The sequence below is a fragment of the Oncorhynchus nerka genome, linkage group LG16, assembly GCF_034236695.1.
Source record: "Oncorhynchus nerka isolate Pitt River linkage group LG16, Oner_Uvic_2.0, whole genome shotgun sequence".
In the NCBI taxonomy this organism is placed as follows: domain Eukaryota; kingdom Metazoa; phylum Chordata; class Actinopteri; order Salmoniformes; family Salmonidae; genus Oncorhynchus; species Oncorhynchus nerka.
In genome coordinates, this window is record NC_088411.1 from 18,466,385 (window position 1) to 18,492,449 (window position 26,065).

Consider the following 26,065-nt stretch of genomic DNA (forward strand, 5'->3'; position numbering starts at 1 on the left):
TAGGCTACAGAAAGAAAATCCACATGTTTCCCAGAGCCTAGGCTACAGACAGAAAATCCACATGTTTCCCAGAGCCTAGGCTACAGAAAGAAAATCCACATGTTTCCCAGAGCCTAGGCTACAGAAAGAAAATCCACATGTTTCCCAGAGCCTAGGCTACAGAAAGAAAATCCACATGTTTCCCAGAGCCTAGGCTACAGAAAGAAAATCCACATGTTTCCCAGAGCCTAGGCTACAGAAAGAAAATCCACATGTTTCCCAGAGCCTAGGCTACAGAAAGAAAAACATGTTTCCCAGAAGGCTACAGAAAGAAAATCCACATGTTTCCCAGAGCCTAGGCTACAGAAAGAAAATCCACATGTTTCCCAGAGCCTAGGCTACAGAAAGAAAATCCACATGTTTCCCAGAGCCTAGGCTACAGAAAGAAAATCCACATGTTTCCCAGAGCCTAGGCTACAGAAAGAAAATCCACATGTTTGTTTCCCAGAGCCTAGGCTACAGAAAGAAAATCCACATGTTTCCCAGAGCCTAGGCTACAGAAAGAAAATCCACATGTTTCTAGGCTACAGAAAGAAAATCCACATGTTTCCCAGGCTACAGAAAGAAAATCCACATGTTTCCCAGAGCCTAGGCTACAGAAAGAAAATCCACATGTTTCCCAGAGCCTAGGCTACAGAAAGAAAATCCACATGTTTCCCAGAGCCTAGGCTACAGAAAGAAAATCCACATGTTTCCCAGAGCCTAGGCTACAGAAAGAAAATCCACATGTTTCCCAGAGCCTAGGAGAAAATCCCATGTTTCCCAGAGCCTAGGCTACAGAAAGAAAATCCACATGTTTCCCAGAGCCTAGGCTTCCCAGAGCCTAGGCTACAGAAAGAAAATCCACATGTTTCCCAGAGCCTAGGCTACAGAAAGAAAATCCACATGTTTCCCAGAGCCTAGGCTACAGAAAGAAAATCCACATGTTTCCCAGAGCCTAGGCTACAGAAAGAAAATCCACATGTTTCCCAGAGCCTAGGCTACAGAAAGAAAATCCACATGTTTCCCAGAGCCTAGGCTACAGAAAGAAAATCCACATGTTTCCCAGAGCCTAGGCTACAGAAAAAAAATGTTTCCCACATGTTTCCCAGAGCCTAGGCTACAGAAAGAAAATCCACATGTTTCCCAGAGCCTAGGCTACAGAAAGAAAATCCACATGTTTCCCAGAGCCTAGGCTACAGAAAGAAAATCCACATGTTTCCCAGAGCCTAGGCTACAGAAAGAAAATCCACATGTTTCCCAGAGCCTAGGCTACAGAAAGAAAATCCACATGTTTCCCAGAGCCTAGGCTACAGAAAGAAAATCCACATGTTTCCCAGAGCCTAGGCTACAGAAAGAAAATCCACATGTTTCCCAGAGCCTAGGCTACAGAAAGAAAATCCACATGTTTCCCAGAGCCTAGGCTACAGAAAGAAAATCCACATGTTTCCCAGAGCCTAGGCTACAGAAAGAAAATCCACATGTTTCCCAGAGCCTAGGCTACAGAAAGAAAATCCACATGTTTCCCAGAGCCTAGGCTCCACATGTTTCCCAGAAGGCTACAGAAAATCCACATGTTTCCCAGAGCCTAGGCTACAGAAAGAAAATCCACATGTTTCCCAGAGCCTAGGCTACAGAAAGAAAATCCACATGTTTCCCAGAGCCTAGGCTACAGAAAGAAAATCCACATGTTTCCCAGAGCCTAGGCTACAGAAAGAAAATCCACATGTTTCCCAGAGCCTAGGCTACAGAAAGAAAATCCACATGTTTCCCAGAGCCTAGGCTACAGAAAGAAAATCCACAAAATCAGAAAGAAAATCCACATGTTTCCCAGAGCCTAGGCTACAGAAAGAAAATCCACATGTTTCCCAGAGCCTAGGCTACAGAAAGAAAATCCACATGTTTCCCAGAGCCTAGGCTACAGAAAGAAAATCCACATGTTTCCCAGAGCCTAGGCTACAGAAAGAAAATCCACATGTTTCCCAGAGCCTAGGCTACAGAAAGAAAATCCACATGTGTACAACTTCTGCAAGTGCCTCTACTAAACGTTTTGTTTCCGGCACCTCCCGATTTACAAACCAAGCACTGTAGATAAGTGATAATGCACTGCCACACCATCTTATTACGTAGTGATTTGTATGCGTATCAACCATGACCACTGACTTGACCTATGACCCCTAAAATGCAGATACTGCACTCTGCCTTTGTATGACCTTAAACAACTAATGCAAAGGCAAAGTGCAGTATCTACAATGTAAATGTCTTTATCCAACTTTTCTTGTTTTTCTGTTTGATGGAAACAGTTTGAGATTGAGTTCTAACTACATCCCAACTGTATTTAATGGTGTAATGTAGTTATGTTTGCATGTTTTGTATGTTCTATTGTGATAACCCTTAAGGTTAGGACTATTTCCACTCGCAGAATGGTGATACTTCCAAAACATTTTTGACTTTGTGCGGTATATACAACCTGAATATGTTTATCCAACTCATTGTTTTTCTGTTTGACTTTGTATGGTCATTTATTTGACTTCGGGGTCACAAATCAGTGGTCATGGTTGTAATGCATTAAAAAATGACTTCATAATAAGATAATGCATTATCACTTGCATTATCACTTGCCTACCTACAACATATTTGGCTGGACAGCAAATCAACTTTAAAGCCATTTTTCTCAGTTTCACTGTTTGCATAGTTACTGCTCTTTGCCTTTGTATGGCAGAGCAGGTAACTGCAGTCCAAATATAGTGGATCAAAGTGAAATCCTGGGTTTTTGACTTGGATTTTGCAGTTACTGCAAATTTCTCACTCCCATTTTCTCTCAAAATGGAACATAATTGAACCAGGACACAGTATCAAACAGATACTACAAAGCCTGATTTCAGTCTTAACTCAATGTTGACCAAATATGTACTTAATGCGTTTTGCCTTTGTAGGCAAATTATAGTTTTAACCATGTTTGGAGGCTATGCTGTGTTTGTTTATATTGACATCGTTTACAAACATTGGAGTAAAACAAGCTTGTATTTTGGGTTCTGATAGGACATGACAGTTGAACTAAGCTCATGAGGCACGTTTTATTCTTCAAGACTCAATGGGTATACATCATTAATTTACAACTCCAAAAATGGATGTAGCAACTAAAGATTCCAGCTTCAAGTGCCACTTTCTTTTTGTTGAACATCTATTCGATGCTGAAAGGGAACTAGCATAGAGATGGTCTTTCAGCACTGTCACCAATATGGAATGTCTGATATTTGTTTCCCTCGCTACCCAGAGGTCTATCAACATTGGATTTAGTTCCTAGCACAGAGCCACTTCTGTATCAACAGTATGAGGTTATTTCATGACTCTTTGCCCCAAGTCACAGTAACAGGTACAGAGTGCCAACTGAAGCCGACGGACAAATACCCCTCGGTGTCTTTGTTGCTATGGATTCATGTTTCACCTTGTTAACTCTGCTGAGTCCTCATTGCCATCCAAAGTCCTGGCCAGCCATCTGATAGAACCGCTGGTTGTGCGGCCTGTAGAACTCCCTCAGTCTCCGGATCACTTCAGGGTCGATGGGGGCGTGTGTTCGGCCTTTAGTCTTCCCCAGGCAGTGGGGCTTGCTGCTTCCCTCCGGCTTTTTCAGGCAGGGGAAACCTTTAGTCTTATTGAAGTAGAAGTGCTTGTCCGTCACAATCCTCTGGAGGCCCAGGAAGTCCTGGACCTTTCCTAGTTCTCCTGCCGGGTCGGAGATGAGGCCCTCCCCACTGACCAGGTGGATCTGGGCCCGGGGGAACCAGGCCAGCCAGCGCTCCAGGTGTTGGGCGTACAGTCCGATCCACAGAGGGCTCCATAGAGAGTCAATCTCACCTGGCATCAAGAAAAGACACAGTTACCTGTTTTAGACCTTGAAAGGGGGGACTGAAGACAGGACTAAAGAATATAGTCTTTGTGTGGCGACTGAATTAGGAAAAACTATATTTTTGTGTCATTCATTAATCCATCCAACCATGCTATCATTCATTCATTCATTCATTCATAGGCCTATACAATTAAAATGCATCACTATGATTCTGACCATTGGTGCGGTTCTTGAAGGCGAGGGTCTCGAAGGCAGGGATGTGGGGGGTCTTGGAGATGATCTGGGTGTAGTCAGAGATGGCCCGGGTCACAGGGTCTCGGACCACCACAATCAGCTTCACGTCACGCGACATGGAGTGTACACGCCCCGGGGTCTCCACGGTAACAAAGTAACGCGGTGTCTTCTCCATGACAACCTGGCCGTCCAAGGCCTTGGGCATCATACTCCTGGGGGATGGAGGGAGAGAAAGGGATACATTATAGAAGAAAGGGAGAAAAGAAATAGATATGTTTAGTGTTTAAATGGTGTAACTATTAGGATTAAAACCATCTGGAAAATGATTCTGATTGGGCTAAACAACCATCTTGAAAATGATTCTGATTGGGCTAAACAACCATCTGGAAAATTATTCTGATTGGGCTAAACAACCATCTGGAAAATGATTCTGATTGGGCTAAACAACCATCTTGAAAATGATTCTGATTGGGCTAAACAACCATCTGGAAAATGATTCTGATTGGGCTAAACAACCATCTGGAAAATGATTCTGATTGGGCTAAACAACCATCTGGAAAATGATTCTGATTGGGCTAAACAACCATCTGGAAAATGATTCTGATTGGGCTAAACAACCATCTGGAAAATGATTCTGATTGGGCTAAACAACCATCTGGAAAATGATTCTGATTGGGCTAAACAACCATCTGGAAAATTATTCTGATTGGGCTAAACAACCATCTGGAAAATTATTCTGATTGGGCTAAACAACCATCTGGAAAATGATTCTGATTGGGCTATACAACCATCTGGAAAATGATTCTGATTGGGCTAAACAACCATCTGGAAAATGATTCTGATTGGGCTAAACAACCATCTGGAAAATGATTCTGATTGGGCTAAACAACCATCTGGAAAATGATTCTGATTGGGCTAAACAACCATCGAAAAGGCTTTACTTGTCTCTTCCTGGCTACAGTTGATGGTCAGGCCTCAAGGCTGTTCTTATATGCATCAGTAATGGAGGCTGTCATTACACATGTACAGGCTACATCAATCATAGAGGGGTACTGAGATGCACACACACACAGGGCTATACAGTGCCTTCAGAAAATATTCACACCCCTTGACTTTTTCCACGTTTTATTGTGCTAAAGCCTGAATTTAATATGGATTTAATTGAAGTGTGTCAATGGCCTACACAAAATACCCCATGATGTCAAAGTGAAATGATGTTTTTTGACATTTTTACAAATGAATAACAAATGAAAAGCTGAAATGTCTTGAGTCAACAAGAATTCAACCCCTCTCTTATGGCAAGCCTAAATAAGTTCAGGAGTATAACATTTGCTTAACAAGTCGCATAATAAGTTGCATGGACTCACTCTGTGTGCAATAATAGTTTAAAACGATTATTGAATGACCATGTCATTTCTGTACCCCACAGATCCAATTATATGTAAGTCCAGCAGTGAATTTCAAGTACAGATTCAACCACAAAGACAAGGTAGGTTTTCCATTGCCTCATAAAGAAGGGCACCTATTGGTAGATAAATACACATTTAAAAAAGCAGACAAAGAATATCCCTTTGAGCATGGTGAAGTTATTAATTACACTTTGGCAGGTGTATCAATACACCCAGTCACTACAATGATACAGGCGTCATTTCAAACTCAGTTGCTGGAGAGGATGGAAACCGCTCAGAGATTTCACGAGCCCAATGGTGACTTTAAAAGAGTTTAATGGCTGTGATAGAAGAAGACTGAGGATGGATCAACGACAATGTAGTTACTCCACAATAGTGACCGAAATAACAGAGTGAAGAAGGAATCCTGTACAGAATAAAATCTATTTCCTATATATAAGACAAACACTTCAAAACCTTGTTTCTTGTGATTCATTTGACTGTCTTTTTTTACATTTATGAATGTGTTATTCCATGTATTTCTCTGGGTTACAGTAGTAAAGGACAAATTCAATATGTTATCAAATAATTGTTTTATATATCTTTTTTATTATACCTAAAGGGGTCCTAAAATTCAAAATCAAACAGATATATGATCCATGGGATGACCATCTTAAAACAATTCAGGATGGTCTGGGGACAGAGTTGGAGTGATGGAGATATGGGGGGATGGAGGGAAGAGAGGGAACAGAGAGAGAACAGGATGCTCAAAGTGTCCACTGGTATGAGCATGGATCAGGTTTCAGCTCTGAACACCCCCCCCCCCCCCCCCTCCCTCCCTGAAATATGAACTTTTATCTATACATCAATTTCCCAACCTGGCTCCAACTCTCACACACACAGACACACACAGAGAGAGAGAGACGGGGGCAGACACACACACACACTATAGCCTTCATGGGAGGTGAGAGTAGTACTTAGCCTGAAGATTTCCCTGTTTACCCGAATCATCAGGAGACAGACAGTCCATCACACACACACACACACATTATTCAGTCATTATTCAACCATGTGCTATTGTTCTACTGTCCTCAGACCCCTAGCTCTCACACCCCTCCTCACACACACACCATGTGTGTGTGTGTGTGTGTGTGTGTGTGTGTGTGTGTGTGTGTGTGTGTGTGTGTGTGTGTGTGTGTGTGTGTGCGTGCGTGCGTGTGTGTGTGTGTGTATGCATCCATGCCTGCCAGTGCATGTGCATCCAGTGCAGCTAAAGGGATAGAAAGTCCATGCATGAAAGGAGTAGATGAGTCAGTCATAAAGGAGTGATTGAGTGACGGGTTTAAAGGTACTTCCATTAGGCTGCTCTCATAGAGAAGCCTTGAAACCAGTACCATTGAGTCAGCATGAAACAGAACTCCATTACCTTACCATTAAGATAGATGAAATTATCACAGAGCCCTGAGAGCATATTCTCTGTATTCTCTATATTGTTCACATAGAGCCTACACAGTTACTCATGTGTTTTGAGTGTTAAAGTGATCATGTCATCCATGTGTAGATGCCACACAGTAGGAACAGACACCCTCTGGATGAAAAGAGATTTTTACAATCTCTCTCCTGTTTGTCATCCACTTCCCTCTCTCCATCCCTCTGTGGAGCGTCATACCCCCACTCCTAGGCTATGGGGACTAGCCCAAGAAGACCCTGTGCCGTGCAAAGCCATAGGTATTGATTCTGGAGGAGTGGAGGATAAAGTGTGTGTGTGTGTGTGTGTGTGTGTGTGTGTGTGTGTGTGTGTGTGTGTGTGTGTGTGTGTGTGTGTGTGTGTGTGTGTGTGTGTGGGAGGAGGGGGTAGGGTAGGCCTGGGTCTCATCTGGGCTGAGTGTGGCAGGTGGGGTTTGGGGGAGCCTCTGGAGTCCCATCAGCACCGTGCTATGTGTGTGTGTGTGTGTGTGTGTGTGTGTGTGTGTGTGTGTGTGTGTGTGTGTGTGTGTGTGTGTGTGTATGTGCGTGCGTGCGTGCGTGCGTGCGTGCGTGCGTGCGTGTTTAATAACAGATGTGAGGCAATTACAGTGTCTATCACACACACACACTCTGGGGTCAAAGACCATCATATGTCAACGGAGGGAGGAGAGATGAGAGGGTAGATTAAAACTACATAAATGTTGATAGATTTGATAAACTGGCATCAACTGCTATGGATCGCCAAAGCTATTTAGTCTACATACATTATAAGGATGCACTGTTTCAATGACAATAGCCATTATTTAAATGAAAAGCAATGAAATTGTTCTCTTATTGATGTCCACACGGAGTGTGCATTCGTGTGTGTGTAGATGTATGTGTATGTGTATATGTGACTAAGAGTCCATTCATCCATTTCTCTGCACTAAGGACCATTAAGACTCTCGTCCATTGTAGCGTTGCCCTGTCCACTTCCAGCAGACATCCATCATAGTGGGGCCCAGACCCCCCTACCTCCCCTCTACAAACCCCCAGAGAGCGCCTTAATGAGGACTAGATCACCCCGGCTGTCTGGGCCTTATGGAGATCACACACATTACAGTACTGGATGGGAGATTGTGCCCCGATTTAATATAGAGATATTATAATATAGAGAAATATAAATGTGTGGGAACGTAAACACACATACACACAAACGCATGCACAAATTCACACACATAAACAAGAAACACTAGTGTATTTCCCCTTTCTAACACGAATAATATGTAATAACAGAATTCAGATTCCCCAACACTTAGCCCACTTTTTACTCCCCCTATTCAAAAACCATGCTTAAAAAGAATCCACTAGATTCCCTTTGCTGTCAGACGTGATCTCCTCTAACATAGCCATGCTGAAGATCACATGTTTTGGCAGCCATTCTTTAGCCATTTGCATGGCAATTATATTCCTGTGTAAAAACACAGGCACACATGCAACGTCAAGCCCAAACAAAGCATGGGATCCATGGGTATGAATTGATATGCTGCTTTTAACGAGTTCATCTGAATTGCAAATGAACCACAGCCATGTGAGAACATCTGACTCTGTAAAGACCACTAAATTGGAATCTGTCATTTGAGTTCTGATGGGGAATGCGTTCTTCTCCAGATCAAAACGGAACACTTAGCTAGGCCTCAGAATGGCTGCCATATTGAATTATTAGTAAACATCTCAAACTGATTGCAACACAGTCATCGTCTATACGTGATATAGCACTTAGTTAAATAAAGGTTTAATTAAAAATGTAAAAATTGTTACACTATATGATTGGTAAAGACAGATTTATATACAGCATGTGAAACAAAATCACTATAACAAGAAAATGAGACAAACTCTACACTCCATTATGGGCTCCCCAGCTCTAGCAGTACGTCATGGTCAATACTACATCAATACATCTCACTGCTACAGGAGAGAATGTTACCCTACAGCCTCACAGGAACACACAGAGGCAGCACTGAATAACAAGCCTCCAGCCTCCAGCTCTGGGACTAGAGAGTACAGGTCCAATGACATTCCTTTGGGGTGAGGAAAAGGTCAGTGGAGATGTGGGTGGTTGTGGTAACACAGAGTTCACCCTTTCACCTCTAATCTCTGCTTTTACATCTGCACAGTCACACCATCCTATCCCCAATATTATTTCTCTCTTCTTTCATTCGCACACAATCCATCATCATGTGCTATTGGAAGTTAATGCACAGCACGGAGAGAGAGAGAGGGAGAGAGAGAGAGAGGGGGAGAGAGAGAGGGAGAGAGAGAGAGGGGGGAGAGGGGGAGAGAGAGAGGGGGAGAGAGAGAGAGGGAGAGAGAGGGGGAGAGAGAGAGAGAGGGGGAGAGAGGGGGAGAGAGAGAGGGAGAGAGAGGGGGAGAGAGGGGGGAGAGGGGGAGAGAGAGAGAGGAGAGAGAGGGGGGGAGAGAGAGGGGGATACAGACACAGAGGGACAGACAGACAGACAGACAGACAGACAGACAGACAGACAGACAGACAGACAGACAGACAGACAGACAGACAGACAGACAGACAGACAGACAGACAGACAGACAGACAGACAGACAGTGAGAAGCATAGACAGAGACAGATAATGAGAGAGATCCAGTCAGTCAGTGCTAGTGACTGAAACCTGACCTCTTTGCATACGTGAGAGGATTATTCCAATGCAGGATAAGACTTCCTGCTAACTGTAACTGAATCCTGTACTGACCAGAGATAACACACACACACCAACCTGGTCTCAAAGCATTTTGTATTATTCTGTACGTAAATCAGGGACACACCATTTAGTATGTTACATTTCATATGGTATGCATTAATTTATGGATGTCCATCAACCACTTCGTATGATATGTTACGAATGACAATTCGTAACAAATTTGAAAAGCGTACAATATGTTAGGAATTTTCAAACCATACAATTAGTTACGAACAGAACGTATGTTACGAATTTGCGAATGTACAGTGGCTTGCGAAAGGATTCACCCCCTTGGCCACTTCCTATTTTGTTGCCTTACAACCTGGAATTAAAAGTGATTTTTTGGGGGGAGTTTGTATCATTTGATTTTCACAACATGCCTACCCCATTGAAGATGCAAAATATGTTTTATTGTAAAACAAACTTAAAATGAGACAAGAAAACTGAAAACTTGAGCGTGCATAACTATTCACCCCCAAAGTCAATACTTTGTAGAGCCACCTAATGCAGTAATTACAGCTGCAAGTCTCTTGGGGTAAGTCTCTATAAGCTTGGTACATCTAGCCACTGGGATTTTTGCCCATTCTTCAGGGCAAAACTTCTCCAGCTCCTTCAAGTTGGGTGGGTTCTGCTGGTGTACTGCAAGTTTCTGATATTTTTTTATAACCCAACCCTGATCAGTACTTCTCCACAACTTTGTCCCTGGCCTGTTTGGAGAGCTCCTTGGTCTTCATGGTGCCGCTTTCTTAGTGGTGTTGCAGACTCTGGGGCCTTTCAGAACAGGTGTATGTATATATACTGAGATCTTGTGAAACTTAGATTGCACACAGGTGGACTTTATTTAATTAATGAATTATGTGACTTCTGAAGGTAATTCATTGCACTAGATCTTATTTAGGGGCTTCGTAGCAAAGGGGGTGAATACCACTTGTACCACTTTTCAGTTTTTTATTTTTTTAAAACATTTTTTAAAATACGTTTTTTTGTTTTTTTCACTCCACCAATTTGGACTATTTTGTTTATGTCCATTACATGAAATCCAAATAAAAATCCATTTAAATTACAGATTGTAATGCAACAAAATAGGAAAAACGCCAAGGGGAATGAATACTTTTCCAAGGCACTGTGTGATATTTTACAAAGTCTAGCTAGGTGGCTAATGTTTGCTAGGTGGCTAACATTTGCTAGCTCGCTAACAGGCTAGGGGGTTAAGGTTAGGGTTAGGCTTAGGAGTTAGGTTAAAGGGTTAAGGTTAGGTGAAGGATAAACTAAAAGGTTTAAGGTTAAGGTTAGGTGAAGGCTTATCTAAAAAGGTTAAGGTTGGGGTTAGCTAACATGCTAAGTAGTTGAAAAGTTGCTAATTAGCTAAAACTCTAAAGTTATCCATGATGAGAGTCGAACTCGCAACCTTTGAGTTGCTAGACATTCGCGTTATACACCAACTCACCCACCCCTAAGTAGCCATCTGTCTTATGTAACCATACCAAATATAACATATCATACTAAATGGAGTGTCTCATATTTACGTACAGAATCATACAAAATCCTCTGAGACCAGGCTGCACACACACACACACACACACAAACTGATCGGGACTAATAGCTTTAGCGCTCACGGCAAGCCAAGGTCTTGGGAGAGAAGTGAAGCCATCGATTTGAGAAACAGTGTAAGGATAAAACCTCTGCTCCATCTCAGTCCAGCCCTGTCCTGTCCTCTTTCAGATATGATCTATCTCCAGTCTGCCTGCCTGGTTGAGAGTGGTTCCTGTCAGAGATAGAGATCTGAAGTGTCCTTATGAAGCAGATGAGAGCAGAGTGTACAGACAAAAAGGAAACATGTATTTATTTTTTAATCTAAATGCATGTTTGAAAGTTAAAAATATATAAACTGTTTGTGCACCTAACCATGCTCTTATCTACTGTACTTGCAACGTCTCTTCACGGACAGTTTTATTTTCAAGCACCACATCCTACAGTGGGCGCAGCTGGTCTACATATACCATACACTGAGCTCTTCCTAACTTGACTTGTACCCCGATGATATACCCCACTGTGTAATGAAGTGGTGTGACTGGGAGCGCATCATTATCTGTGAGGGTAAACTGACCTGGGGTCAGGATCAAGCTGACAGGCCTGACACTGATATCAAGTGGCATGACAGTCAAGAAGCCCCATCTGGTCCCGGGGAGAGGGCAACTTGTCACTCTGGGACATCATTGAGACATACACAGTGGAGACGTGGCACACCCTGGCATAATTTGTGTGTGTGTCAATAAGAGAGAGAGAGAGAAAGAGAGAGAGTGTGTGTGTGTGTGGGGGTGTGGGTGTGGGGGGGGTCTGTGGACCTCTAGGATGAGACCAGACCCAGCTGACTAAGGTAACATCTGGCCTCAGCTGCAGGGATGATTGCACTGTGAGAACTCATCCAGACCCCCCCTGCACATAAACACACAAACATGTACACACAAACAGACACACACACACAGATTGGCATAGCCAGATGGCAGTCTCTCTCTCTCTCTGCCTGTCACCTAATCCACTATATGCTGGCCATGGGTATGTTTGGGTATTCCAAAAACAAACAAGCATTATTCCTAGATCTATTTTTATGTTTTAGGCTGCGACACAGTGGATGCACATTCAAATTGTTCTGTAAAATCCATTACCAACCAAGTCCACCATTCATCGGATCAAATGGAACAATGCTTTCTGATACAGGCGCAGGTGCACTGAGTCAAAAGCATTTCTCAAACAAACAACATTCATTGGATAGCAATGCCCTTTGGAGAAATGTACACGTGCACGCATGATATGTACCTGTACCAGTGCAAGCCTCGTGCGTAATGCCGGTCAAAGAAGTGCGGCTCAGAGCCCAGCGCGCGGATATCCGGGTGCAGCCTGAGAAACTCCAGCAAAGCCCTCGTGCCACCCTTCTTCACTCCTATTATAAGGGCTTGGGGTAACCGCCGGGTCGCCTTCCAATCTTTACCCGTGTTATCAGTCTCCAAACCGGGCGTCAGTGTGCTCCCCTCCCCGGTCCCTGGGTATCCATCTTCATCCTGTACCGTTACAACGTAGTTATAGAACGTCAGGTTTCTGTCATCGCTGGCGGGTCTGTCCGATACTGAGTTTTCCGTTAGGTCCGACTCGCAGCATCCCGTGAAGAAGTAGAAGAGCGAGACACAGATGATTCCCGAAGATAGAATGATTATAAGTTTTTGGAGGACTCTCCTGATGTCTCTATCCGTTGGGTTGCTGTGGTGAAAAGTTGCCATCGCCTTCCCTCAGAGTCCCATCCGAGGAGGGCCATTCTACTGTAAACTCAGCTCACATAACTTCATCTCTGTGACGACACGAAGGCTTTCTGAGCCGCTCAGATAGAATAAATTATCCATAGTGCCGCTGCGTCGATTCCACAAAACCCCAATAAAGTCGCCGGCGTGCCCGTGTCCCATCTTTCCCTTTTGGCGGTTCATTCTGCGCGTATGAAATCCATTGAGTTGGCTGCTATTCTCAACGTGACCCCGTTTCTCCTGAGTCCCAAACGCAGCTCAGCCACCCAATCAAGAGATCAATTCCTGTGTTCTGTCCAGACATCCACCCACTCATTCGACCCCACCGGCATGGAAAATATAGCCTACAGCTGTTAATATCAGCCGCGCAGGGTTGGAGTGGTCCTTTACCCTGGGATTACCCGCTGTCTCACTCCATGGGTCTCCAGGGACTGCGTGTCATGGGGTCTCGCTCTCTCTCTCTCTCTCTCTCTCTCTCTCTCTCTCTCTCTCCCCCAATTCTTTTTTATCATTCATTTGTTCAGGAAAGTGTGCGCTGCGCTCCGAATTAAATTGTCTTTGATTGGAGGGTCATGGCCGAAGGCGGGTCTAATCCCAACGGATTTTATTGGGAAAACGGAGATGAATTTGATGCGCATGCACGCAGAAGAGAAGAGAGAGCCGTTATGGTGTGCATATACGACAGAGCATGACCCCTTCTTGATGTAGTACATCAACATTTATCCAGTGATTGTATCTGTTGGTATTTAGTGTTTTATGTAGGGCTATTCTACAGTTTCTTCACAGCCAGTTGTGCAACATATTTTCATACTAGCCTATAAAGTACATTGTCACTTTGGAGAGCCAATTTACTATTTCAATTTGCAGAAAACTAAATGTTGTATTCACAAAACACACAAAACCACATTAGCCAATATTGCTCATAGGGCAAATTTCCAACAGGGTTAGCTGGTCAACCATTATGTCTGACAGAGTTGATCACACCCTGATGGTGGTTAGTCCCTGTAAATCAGGAGGTGGCTGAGCACATAATTGGTTTACTGGTTAGTATTGGTCCAGTAACTATGACTGAACGGCCAAAGCCTCCCGATCCTGATACTCTTTTGGTCTGTCTATCTGATGTCCAGGCATGACACTCTCAAGTCTCATGAGAGTAACCTTAAAGAATAAAGGTTCAATGAAAAAAATCAATGGACAACCATAGGATACAGGAGGAGACGGGTGTAAATGAACATAAATACTCTCTCGTATCACGTTTAACGACACGTTATTTCAGTCCCACGAGCTTGGGGCTATTGTAATAAAACAACATAAATCACAAGACAAAGATATAATCCCAAAAAATGTATTGTGAAATAACAGTGGACGTTAGTATGAAGCCAAGTGATTTATTTGATATCCTGTTGAAGCAGCTCTTTGTAACAGTGTCGATATTACAGCGGGTTAGGGAGGAGCTAAGGGGCGTTGTGTTTTATGGTAGTAGAATAAAGGCAACTGGACTGAAGGTATGGTTAAGAGCTCATTGGAGAGTCGTTAAGGTTGACACACACACACACACACACTTTACGTTCCACATGGTTTATCCCAGTCATCAGCTCACAGCAGATGTGACCCAAGTCATTAGGTCAGAGGTCAGACGTGTCTTGAACTGTAAAAGTGTATAACAACCAATAACCATTGCAATATACATTTGTATATGCCGCATTCAAAGATAAGCACAGAATACATTCCCTTGAGTTGTATTATTCCTGTAAGTGTCACGCCTTGGTCAATATGTTTTTGTGTTTTCGTTATATATTTTGGTCAGGCCAGGGTGTGACATGGGTTATGTGTTGTGTTTCGTATTGGGGTTTTATAGGATTTGGGATTGCTATGATTAGGGTTGTGTCTAGTTAGGCTTGGCTGCCTGAGGCGGTTCTCAATCAGAGTCAGGTGATTCTCGTTGTCTCGGATTGGGAACCGTATTTAGGTAGCCTGAGTTTCACTTTGTATCTTGTGGGTGATTGTGCCTGTCTTTGTGTTTTTATTCCCCAGATAGGCTGTAATAAGTTTCACGTTCCGTTTGTTGTTTTCATAGTATTAAGTTATTTCATGTATCGTTCCTTTTTCCTTTATTAAAGTAACATGAGTAACCACCACGCTGCATTTCAGTCCGACTCTCTTTCAACAACAGACGAACGCAGTTACAGTAAGAGGTTTCTGAGCCAGGATGACAACACAGAGACGCAAACATTGATGCATCAACAGATCAAATATTTTTGGGGGAGGATTTGATTTCTGATTCCATAACTGAGTGATTCCTCGTGAAACCCAGACAAAAAGACCGTGATTTTGGGGGTTTTCACGAAATGTAATCCATAGAATATCTTGGATTGATGGACCAATAAACCAACAGATTGATTGTGAATTTTCTTCTACTTTGATGTTCACACTGCTGGTCATTTGCAGGACGTGCAATACATTGTTTACTATGCTCATTTCTCTGTATGAAATTTGTTTTGTTTTATTGTCATATACACTATAGCGGATAGGTTTCTGTGAAATGTGTTGTTTTACACTGTCATCCAAAGTAGTGTGGCACCCCTGGAACATGTTAGGGTTAAATGCCTTGCTCAAGGGCACATCGACAGATTATTTCACCTTGTCAGCTCGGGTATTCAAACCAGGGACTTTTTGGTTACTGGCCCAACCCTCTAACCGCTAGGCTACCAGCCACCAAGCAAGCAGAGATCCCACTCTGAAACTTTGATAGGCACATAGAGTATAGTATTTTCAACAATTAATGTTTATATTTTTCAATATCATAGATTAATGTAAAAAAAAAAGATTTCCATAGTTTATATTACGCGTATTAAATAGCAAACAGTAAAGCTTCATATGACACCAATGTTTGCTTTGTAGCATCTACAGATGCTACAGATACATTATGGAGTCTTAAAGGAGGCCGGGGTAAGGCCAAAATGTCCTAAATAAGGCAACTTTGATAAATTATTTCTCAATTATGCTTTTAGATACAACTGTAAAATATGTCAACAATTCTTCCTCCAGAACTATTCTTTGGATGACATTTCGTGAAAATACCACAAATCGTGGTCTTTTTTTTGACTGGGTTTCGTGAGGAATCCCTCAACTGGATCATTTAGGGTTATGATAAGATTTGATTGGATCATGACAGAGTGACAGAATTGAGCCTAGCCTGTCAATATCCTATTTCCTGTCTTATTAAGGCTTTATTGACAAGTCTCCATCATGTCCCCATAACCAACAGACATTCATCATTTCTGGAGACACAGAGGGCCTGATAGCTTTTTCCTTTTGTTCCCCCCAGCAGGGAATGAAAAACAAAACCAATCTATATATAAAATTGTACCTTTCTTAAAACTGTATTGTTCCACCTTTTATTCTGCCTTTTATGTTTGATCCCCTTTATGAATATTAAATACAATATCTTCTTAGTAAATTGGGCTATCAGAATATGGAATAGAGAGACAGACACTCCTGATGACTGCACAGCAAATTAGCCAGTGTTACCTAGTGTAGATTTTTTTTGTGTAACATTTCTAGTGTTGATTCAAGAGTAAAATTAACTATTTAAGAGTGAAATTAACACTCAGTTGTGTAAAAGAACCCCAAATGTCGGTGTTAATAACCAGTGTTGAGTGTGATTGTGTCAGTTGTACTCAGAGGAGAGTTAAACATTCCCATCAAAAACCATGCCAAAATGTATCATATTTCCCAGCATGCTCAACAGCAGCTAGAATTTTTTGAGGATTGTTTTTAATACCTGTGTTTTTGCATGTACATTGATTAATTGATTAATCTTATGCTACACAAAGCTAAATAAGATATATTTTTGTAAACTAATCCAATCAGTTAGTTTGATTTATTGTACCCGTTACTGAAATGGTTGTTGCAGTTTAAATGCTTTAGGTAGTTTCTTTTGTTTTGTACTCCTGACCCTGACAACTATTCTGAATGCAGGCTGCAGTTGAATACAAATGCCAACTTTGACTGGATATTGATGGGCAATACACATCACTTTGAAAGCCAGCATAATGTCACTGGCAGGCCTGTTGTGGCCTGTATACCAGGAAGTTCTTAACTCCTGTGTTAGGATGAAACTTGGCCATCAAAGTAAGACTGCATGATATAAAACTAAGCAAAAAAAGAACCATACCTTTTTTAGGACCCTGTCTATCAAAGATAATTCAGAAAATTTCAAATAACTTCACAGATCTTCATTGTAAAGGGTTTAAACACTGTTTCCCATGCTTGTTCAATGAACCATGAACAATTAATGAACATGCACCTGTGGAACAGTCGTTAAGACACTAACAGTTTACAGACGGTAGGCAATTAAGGGCACAGTTATGAAAACTTAGGACACCAAAGAGGCCTTTCTATTGACTCTGAAAAACACAAAAAGAAAGATGCCCAGGGTTCCTGCTCATCTGCTGAATGTGCCTTAGGCATGCTGCTGCAGATGTGGCCAGGGCAATAAATTGCAATGTCCATACTGTGAGACGCCTAAGACAGCGCTATAGCGAGACAGGAAGAACAGTTGATCGTCCTCGCAGTGGCAGACCACGTATAACAACACCTGCACAGGATCAGTACATCCGAACATCACACCTGCGGGACAGGTACAGGAACGCACAATCCCTCCATCAGTGCTCAGACTGTCCGCAATAAGCTGAGAAAGGCTGCACTGAGGGCTTGTAGTTCTGTTGTAAGGCAGATCCTCACCAGACATCACCGGCAGCAATGTCGCCTATGGGCACGAACCCACTGTCGCTGGACCAGACAGGACTGGCAAAAAGTGATATTCACGGTTTTGTCTCACCAGGGGTGATGGTCGGATTCGCATTTATCGTCGAAGGAATGACCATTACACCGAGGCCTGTACTCTGGAGCGGGATCGATTTGGAGGTGGAGGGTCCGTCATGGTCTGGGGCGGTGTGTCACAGCATCATCGGACTGAGCTTGTTGTCATTGCAGGCAATCTCAACGCTGTGCCTTACAGAGTAGAGATCCTCCTCCCTCATGTGGTACCCTTCCTGCAGGCTCAGCCTAATATGACCCTCCAGCATGACAATGCCACCAGCCATACTGCTCGTTCTCTGCGTGATTTCCTGCAAGACAGGAATGTCAGTGTTCTGCATGCCCAGCAAAGAGCACGGATCTCAATCCCATTGAGCACGTCTGGGACCTGTTGGATCAGAGGGCTAGGGCCATTCCCCCCAGAAATACCTGGGAACCTGCAGGTGCAGGTGCCTTGGTGGAAGAATGGGGAAACATCTCACAGCAAGAACTGGCAAATCTGGTGCAGTCCATGAGGAGGATATGCACAGCAGTACTTAATGCAGCTGATTTTGACCCCCCCCCCTTTGTTCAGGGACACATTAAGTTACTGTTCTCTCTTTTCCGCTATGTGACAGCATCAAAAATGATACTCCTGTGTAAAGGTCTGCAGCGAATCACAACCAACTACAGGACATGCGACAGAGTTGATGGACACTCTATGTTCATCAATGGACAGAAAGTTCCACAGAATGGAATATAATCACGTGCTATCAGAAACCACTGCACTTGACCCCAGGTTTAAGAAGTTAGCCTTCAGTGATGCCAGGGCTCTTCAAAGAATAACCTCAGCAGCAGCTATGACTGACGTGCACAACGTAAACTGCCTGTTACTCAGGCCCAGAAGCTTTGATATGCATTTAATTGGTAGTGTTGGATAGGAAACACTCTGAAGTTTCTAAAACGGTTAATAATAATGTCTGTGAGCATAATAAAACTGATATGGCAGGCAAAAACCCGAGGAGAATCTATCCAGATTTATTTTTTTGAGGTCACCACCCATTCAAACACTTGTCTATGGGATATTCAAAGGAAATCCTCCCCGATTGCAGTTCCTAGGGCTTCCACTAGATGTCAACAGTCTTTAGAAAGGGTTTCAGGCTTGTTTTTTGAAAAATGAGCTAGAATTTGTAGTTTTTCAAGGTGACTCTCATTTGGACTGTAGTATTGTGGCGCGCGTGGATGAGGGCGCGCACTTCGTTATTTATCTCCGGTATTGAACATACTATTCTCCGACTTAAATGTTAGCGTTTATTTACATATTACGGTACCTGAGGATTGTTTAGAAATGTTGTTTGACTTGTTTGGACAAAGTCTATTGGTAACTTTTGGGATTGCTTTGTCTGCATGTTGTACGACTGGAACGGGTGACTTTTGTGACGCCTCTGCAGGTTTGGGAAATGTTTTTAATGATTTTGTATGCGGGGCGCTGTTCTCAGATAATCGCATGGTATGCTTTTGCTGTAAAGCCTTTTTGAAATTTGACAAAACAGCTGGATTAACAAGAGGTTAAACTTTCAAATGATGTATGCCACTTGTATTTTTTTTTTGTATTTTGAATTTCGCCTTCTGCATTTTCATCGGATGTTGTCGAGATGGGGCGCTAGCATCCCACCTAGCCTTAAGAAGTTTTTAAACTGGGACAATACCTCCACTAACGGGTGGACAAAAATAACAATTTGAAAGCCATGCCCCCACTAAGCCAAGCCTCCAATATAATTTCCCAGTGTGCCTTGCCTTTTCAAGTGAATTGTAGAGTTACCACCCATGACTCTATTTGTTAGTGACAGAGACATCCTTATTGAATGTGTTCATTTTTGTTGTGGACTTCACCATGTGAGTTCCTACTTTAGGGTAACTTCTTGCTGATCAGTGGGATGCTAGCGTCCCATCTCGACAACTTCTGGGGAAATTGCAGAGCGTGAAATTCAAATTACAGAAATAGTCATATTTAACATTCATGAAAATACAAGTGTCATACATAAGTTAAAAGCTTAATAGTTCAGGTTCAAGTTTTGTCTACTGATACTACGTTCTCATCTACTGCTAATATGCGTATATAATACTGGATTAAATAATGATGTAGTAATAACTGCTTACTGTACTCTCCACTGATCTCCACAGTGACCTGCTCAAAGGGTTCCAGGACTCTGCACACCCCCTCCACCACCTTCCACTCCTCTTTGGTCAGAGAATTAACAGGTGCATTGACAATGGCCAGGGTAGAGATGATGGCATCCTTTGACTCAAGAAACCGCTTCAACATATAAAATGTTGAATTCCACCTTGTAGTGCAGTCTTGTTTAGACCTCAGCTCAGGCATCCCCATCTGGTGTTGTGTAGACTTTAGTTTTTCAGCACCCACTGTGCTCCTGTGGAAGTATTTAACTTTGTACAGAGTGGGCTTCATCACCTTCAGAGCATCTCTTACAAACAGGTTGATTGTGTGGGCAAGACATGGATGATGGGTTCATTTTGACATTTTCCTGGCTTTGGTTATGTTAGCTGCATTGTCGCTAACACAACAGACCACTTTTCCATCTACTTGCCATTCTATGGCCACTCTCAACAGTTCCTCTGCCAAGTTCTCTAAGGTGTGTCTGTCGCTGAACTCAAAGCAGTCCAGAAGGCAGCTAGACATCGAAAAATCTTCAATGAATATATATGTAACCGACATGTAAGAAGTGGTTACCCTTGATGTCCAGCAGTCAGTGTTAAGGCAAACTGCAGTAGCTTTTTGGACTCTTTCCCACACTGAAGCCTGTGTGCTCTCGTAGAGTTGTGGAATAAGGCATTTTGAAAGGGTTTTCCTGCTTGGAATTGTGTACATTGGATTTAGACTATTGCTATAAAACCTCTGTCCTCCACGATCGAAAATGGCTGGAAATCGGTGGCAATCATGTTAGCCAATGCAATATCAATTTGGCCTTGTTTTGCTACAGAGATAGACTTTGGCATAAACTGGTCCATAGAAGACTCCACGTGTGGAAGTGCTGGCTCCACCACTATCACTAACAGGCCCGCTAGTTTCTCGAAGCTCCAGCTACAGCTAGCTTCACAGTTGGGTGCACTGTTCGCATTTGCCAGTGTAGGTTGTGCGCAGAACCGGCTTTATATGAGATTTTGTTTTGGCAAATTCTACACCGTGCTCTAACATTGTCTACATTATTAAAATGCATCCAAATGCTACTGTGCTTCCGACTCATTTTCCAGATGTTGTTTTCACAGCTGTCCTTCCTCTCTCTCCTCGGCTGCTAAGTGTGTGACTGAGTGAATTGGCTCGGCCCTTCCTCACGCATCTTTGGTTCATTGGTTGACACTGCATGTCTGATTGACAGGAACAACAGGCGAGGCTGAGCAGACAGTCAGAACGAATGTGTGTGCGCTTGAGCATTTAGGCCTGTATTATTTTATATCTATTTTCGTTCTTTGAATTAGTTAATTCTATTCATTTATATCTTTTGATTATTCATATCTTAATTTTTTCATATTTTTATTAATAGATTTGGGTCTTCTGATATGCGAGCCGGTTCCCAACGTTCACCCACAAGAGCCGGCTCTTAGAGCCGACTCGTTTGTGAATAATCAGAAGATAATAACATCACTTTGTGGTAATAAAGTCTAGACTTGTAAATATTATTGTAATGTCCTGTCAAGAGATACGGATGTAATGGTTAAAAAAATGCAAACTATATAGACTTCTTAGTGTTAAAAAATAATATGTATGGTGTTAGGGAATTAACACTTTCGGTGTTATGCAATAGCACTGACAAAATGTAACAGCATCAGCACTAAGCACAGTGTTAATTTAACATTCAAAAGTGCGGACCCATATAGACACTGGCCCAGTGTTAAATGTAGCACTGTTGATTTAACACTGGAGAATTTGCTGTGTGTTCTGATCATGTATGATGATGTCACAGGAATGCAGGCAGTCATGTAGCAAGCCAGAAAAGCTCTTAGCAGCACTGAACTGACCCTGAAATAAGACCGTAATCGCCAGTCAGATATTTCAATATCAACATCATCATATCCCCTTATCACTGCAACCTTTCAGTTGATTGACACACCATCGCTGAAAACAAAAGATTATAGGCAGATTATGGTCACAGATAAAAATTGATTGAGATATGCTCAGTTTCCCTGTTGATGTGTTTATCCTGCTTCCATGGATATGAGACCAAGGTCAGATCAGAGCAGTCATCCTGAGTGGGAGGTTCAGGTTGGATGTCTTTTGTCTGCAGTCATATGTGGAGCAGATTGTTTCATTATGAAGTGTTCATCTATAAAAGCATGACCCTGAGGTCAGGGTTGGGGTACGACACAGTGATTTACGATCATACAGAGAGCAGAGCACAGAGAGAGGAGCCAGTATCATCCACACGCTGATGAAGACATGATGGAACAGACATGGAACCATCAGGAATTCTGAGTTCCATGACGGAGTAAGAAAGAGAAAGACTGTATGTCTATTTGTATGAGATCTAACCTGAAACACTGATGTCATTTTTATAGGACTCGAGATGAACTACGAAATGTTGTCATGTGGTTATGGATTGGAATTAGGAAATTATTTAGGGTAGAACACTCCAAATTTTGCACAGTAGGCTAAACATAACCAAATGGTTGTCAATCTCAATGTTTAAACATGAACTTATTCCAAGCATACAGTATATTTCTAGAACAACCCAAGACGAGAAGGCTATGATGCCACTTGTCACTGTTTCAAACACCAATCGGTTAGATTTAGTTTTACCCCCCTTCTCCCCCCCAGCCCCCTGAGTGACAGCCTAATAAGAGCTGAAGTAATGGTGTATGTAATCAAGTCTAAATTACAGCCATAACTCACCCAGCACAGAAGAGCCCTATAGGCCTGCCTGGAGGCCAACCAATCAGACCAGAGAACTAATCACAGCCTCCATAGCAATACGGACCTAGAGCTAATGAACTTTGGTCTCTAGCTGATGACCTCACCGGACTGGTAATTTACATCAACCAGGAACAGTTATTAACTTCTCTCTGTGATCAGGCTGGGGGTGTGTGGGGGGGCAGTCTCCCATTTATTTCCACCGATAGGAGGCTGAGGCTGTTCCATCCAGTGATTGCTGCCAGAGAGACACACCCTAGAGCAGTCAGAGTGTCAGTGTGGGGGGAGGGGGGGGGGGGGGGGGGCTGCAAGCTGCACCTCACCTTAATTAGTCTCTGAGATTCACAGAGGCTTAATAGAGAGTTTGTGCCAAAGAGTGTGTACTGTGTGCATGGTGTGTGTGTGTGTATGTGCCAGATGACCCTGGTGTGAAATGGAGAGATAAGAGATGCAAAGCAGATCAGGCCAGACACTTAAGGAAAGGAAAAGCTCTTCTTATACCACTGTGGGGGGGAGTGTGTGTGTGTACTTTTAGCCATAAGCATGTCCTTGGTGATCCTGTAGGTTCTGTCATCCACATCCTGTTTGTTTATGGTTGGGGTTTATAATGAGGGAGGTGGTCCTCTCTGACCCATTCATACTGCGATCCGCTGTTATGGTCTTATTGTGCTGTAGTGAAATACAGGTCATGGTCCAACGATCAATTGGGACGTTTCTGTTTGAACAAAGCCAAGGGTCATTCCTCATTTGTTGGGATGATAAATTAATGAATTTCACCAAATAATCACAAGTCGTTCGTTACTCTGGGCTGAACCCTAACTTTAGTTAGCATTTAGCCCTTATGGAAATACATCATCCTAGTTCCTCACATCCTTCTCTGTTTCCTTCCTTCCATCCCTCCTTCACTAGATCCTTCATTTTTTCCATCCTCCATTACATCCCTCCCTTCCTACATCCTTACTGAGTATATATATACTTTTTGTTTTGTTTAACCTTTATTTAACTAGGGAAGTCAGTTAAGAACAAATTCTTATTTACAATGATGGCCTAGGTAAATATACCTTTCTCCCGGACCTTAAAAAGCATTCCCAGCAACTCTACAAGTAGATGACCATTCTCAGAAGCCCGGTGGATCCATGACTCTTAGCCCATCTCCTCCAGCTCTCAGAGACAGACTGAAGGCTAATTGGCTAGGCTGACCCTAATTGGCCCGCTGCCATGTGTCAGGCTATCATGGCTGCATCTCTAGGCTGCAGTAGGGCTGAACTCCACTAGTCAACTTATCTGATCTGCACTTCTGTGACGAGGTCCAGAGCCTTGGAGCATCAGAGCATGTAGAGTGTCAGATTCTGGATGGATTACACTGGAGTTTGTCCTACTCCTGAGGACAGTTAAGGTTAGGAGCACCACTCTCCTTTAGGTAGACTACTAGAATAGAATAGAATCATTTTCTATTCAACATACACACACCCTATCCCACTGTACGCACGCATGTGCATACATACACACACACACACACTCGTACCAGTAACAACTCAACCTCCACCCCTACTGTGTGTCAGTGGGACCCCATGCCACCCTTGTGGAAAGCAGGTTAATGTCTGTGCCTGGCCCAGGGCTCAGAGCTCACTGCTCTCTGTTAAGCGCTCAGTTAGAGGATTACTACCTGCTGAAATGTCTGCCCTCATTTCCTGGGATTCCTAACACATCAGCTAGCATTGTTTAATGTTACTCTCCTGTTCAGAGAGGGGATTACAGGGAGCTCTGGGAGGGGGGAGATTATGTAAGGACAAGACTGTTATCCCAGATACATCTGTTATCCTCCCTGCATTTGTTCAGGAAACTCACTAAATGGGATTAGTTTAGATTAGGGAGTGTGGCGATATGGGTGGAAAACTCTGGGTGTCCTCCTCTTGATTCACCTTTGATATCTCTCTCACACACACACACACACCCACACACACCCTTCCTCCCCTTTTCTCTCTTTGAGCTCAGTGTCAGTGGGTGTACCAGCAGGACAGAATACTAAGATTACATACTCATCTCTCGGATTTAAAATGTTAAAAGTTATTTTAGTCTGTCTCTTTTCGCTTATAATATCCTCATACTATTGTCTCATGATTTCAAATCGAGCAGATTAACACCCCCCCCCTGACCTGTAATCTTAGATTGGGATTGAACTCAAAATGTGTTATCTGTCTCTCATAGCATTATATGCAAAAAGTATTTAAAAGATAGGCTTTTATATATAAACGTTGTAGAGAATGTTTATAGTTTTACACAGATTTTATAGAATTCCCAGCAAACCCTGTAAATATTCTGGATTGTAGATATTTCTTTTTTTTTTTAATTTTTACAACATAGATTTTTGGTTAATTCATTTCCATTCCCAACCCCCACAGCCCAGCCCAGTACCTTACACTGTACCCAGCCTCACTCATTCCACACCTCCGTTTCCATTTATCCTCATCCCATTCTATACCCCCAAGCCCCAAGCCCCAACACAAACAGCCAATAACCCACCACCCAGCCCAACTAGGTCATCCGTGGTGGGGGGCTGTTTCATTGCTGCCCCCCTACCTCTCCACCCACCCATCCCATCTCCTCCCCTCCCATCCTCAGTCCCTGACAGCAGCAAGTATCAGAGACTGATGACCCTGTTCATTTAGCCAGGCCCCGGGGACCTCCCCTCATTGTCCCTAATAGGATACGCAAGCACACACACACAGACAGTGTTCCTAATAGGATGTGATCAACATCAGGCCACACTACAGGGGAGACCCCCAGCTCATTCTCTTCTTCTCTTCATAATGACCCCCCACTAAACAAAGGCAGACACCCTCCTGTTCCTCCCCTGTCAACATGCCAATTTTCCAGATTATGATATGTACTAATGTACTGCACAGTAGACAGGGTTTCGTTGTATTGTTTTGTCAGTTCTAGGGTTCTAGTACAGTTAACCTAACTCCTAAACTTAACAGAGGGGAACCCAAGAGCAGACTCAGATGAGGAAACAGGGCTGAATGAACCAAAATATTTGTTGTTACACAGGGAGATATGGAGTGCAGATCCGGGGAAGCTCAGATGAGTTGCAGAAAAAACAGATGTGGAGACTGAGGTTGGAGTTATCTGAGTAGAACAGGGTAAACAGGTCCTGAGGGGAATCCAAGGTAGTGGTGGTGAGTAAAATCCAGAGCAAGGTAGTTGGGTGGTGATATGTGGAACAGGAGACAGGAGCCAGAGGGGTAACTGCAATGAGAAGATAAACGGTGTCAGGCAGGGAAACAGGCACAGCAGAGTAACAGGATCGTGAATAATCATAAATGGCTAGAATCATAAACTGACTGAGCAGAGAT

General features: G+C 43.0%; 1 protein-coding gene across 1 annotated transcript; it reads right to left on the minus strand.

Annotated features, from left to right (window-relative positions):
• Positions 1-2,031: 2,031 nt before the first annotated feature.
• Positions 2,032-13,454, minus strand: hs3st3l (heparan sulfate (glucosamine) 3-O-sulfotransferase 3-like). The gene is made up of 3 exons (XM_029685628.2): positions 12,507-13,454; positions 4,085-4,314; positions 2,032-3,876 (listed from the first exon to the last, which is right to left on the minus strand). Exons 1-3 carry the CDS (start codon positions 12,962-12,964, stop codon positions 3,488-3,490), a joined length of 1,077 nt encoding a protein of 358 aa, XP_029541488.1. The 5' UTR covers positions 12,965-13,454; the 3' UTR covers positions 2,032-3,487.
• Positions 13,455-26,065: the final 12,611 nt, after the last annotated feature.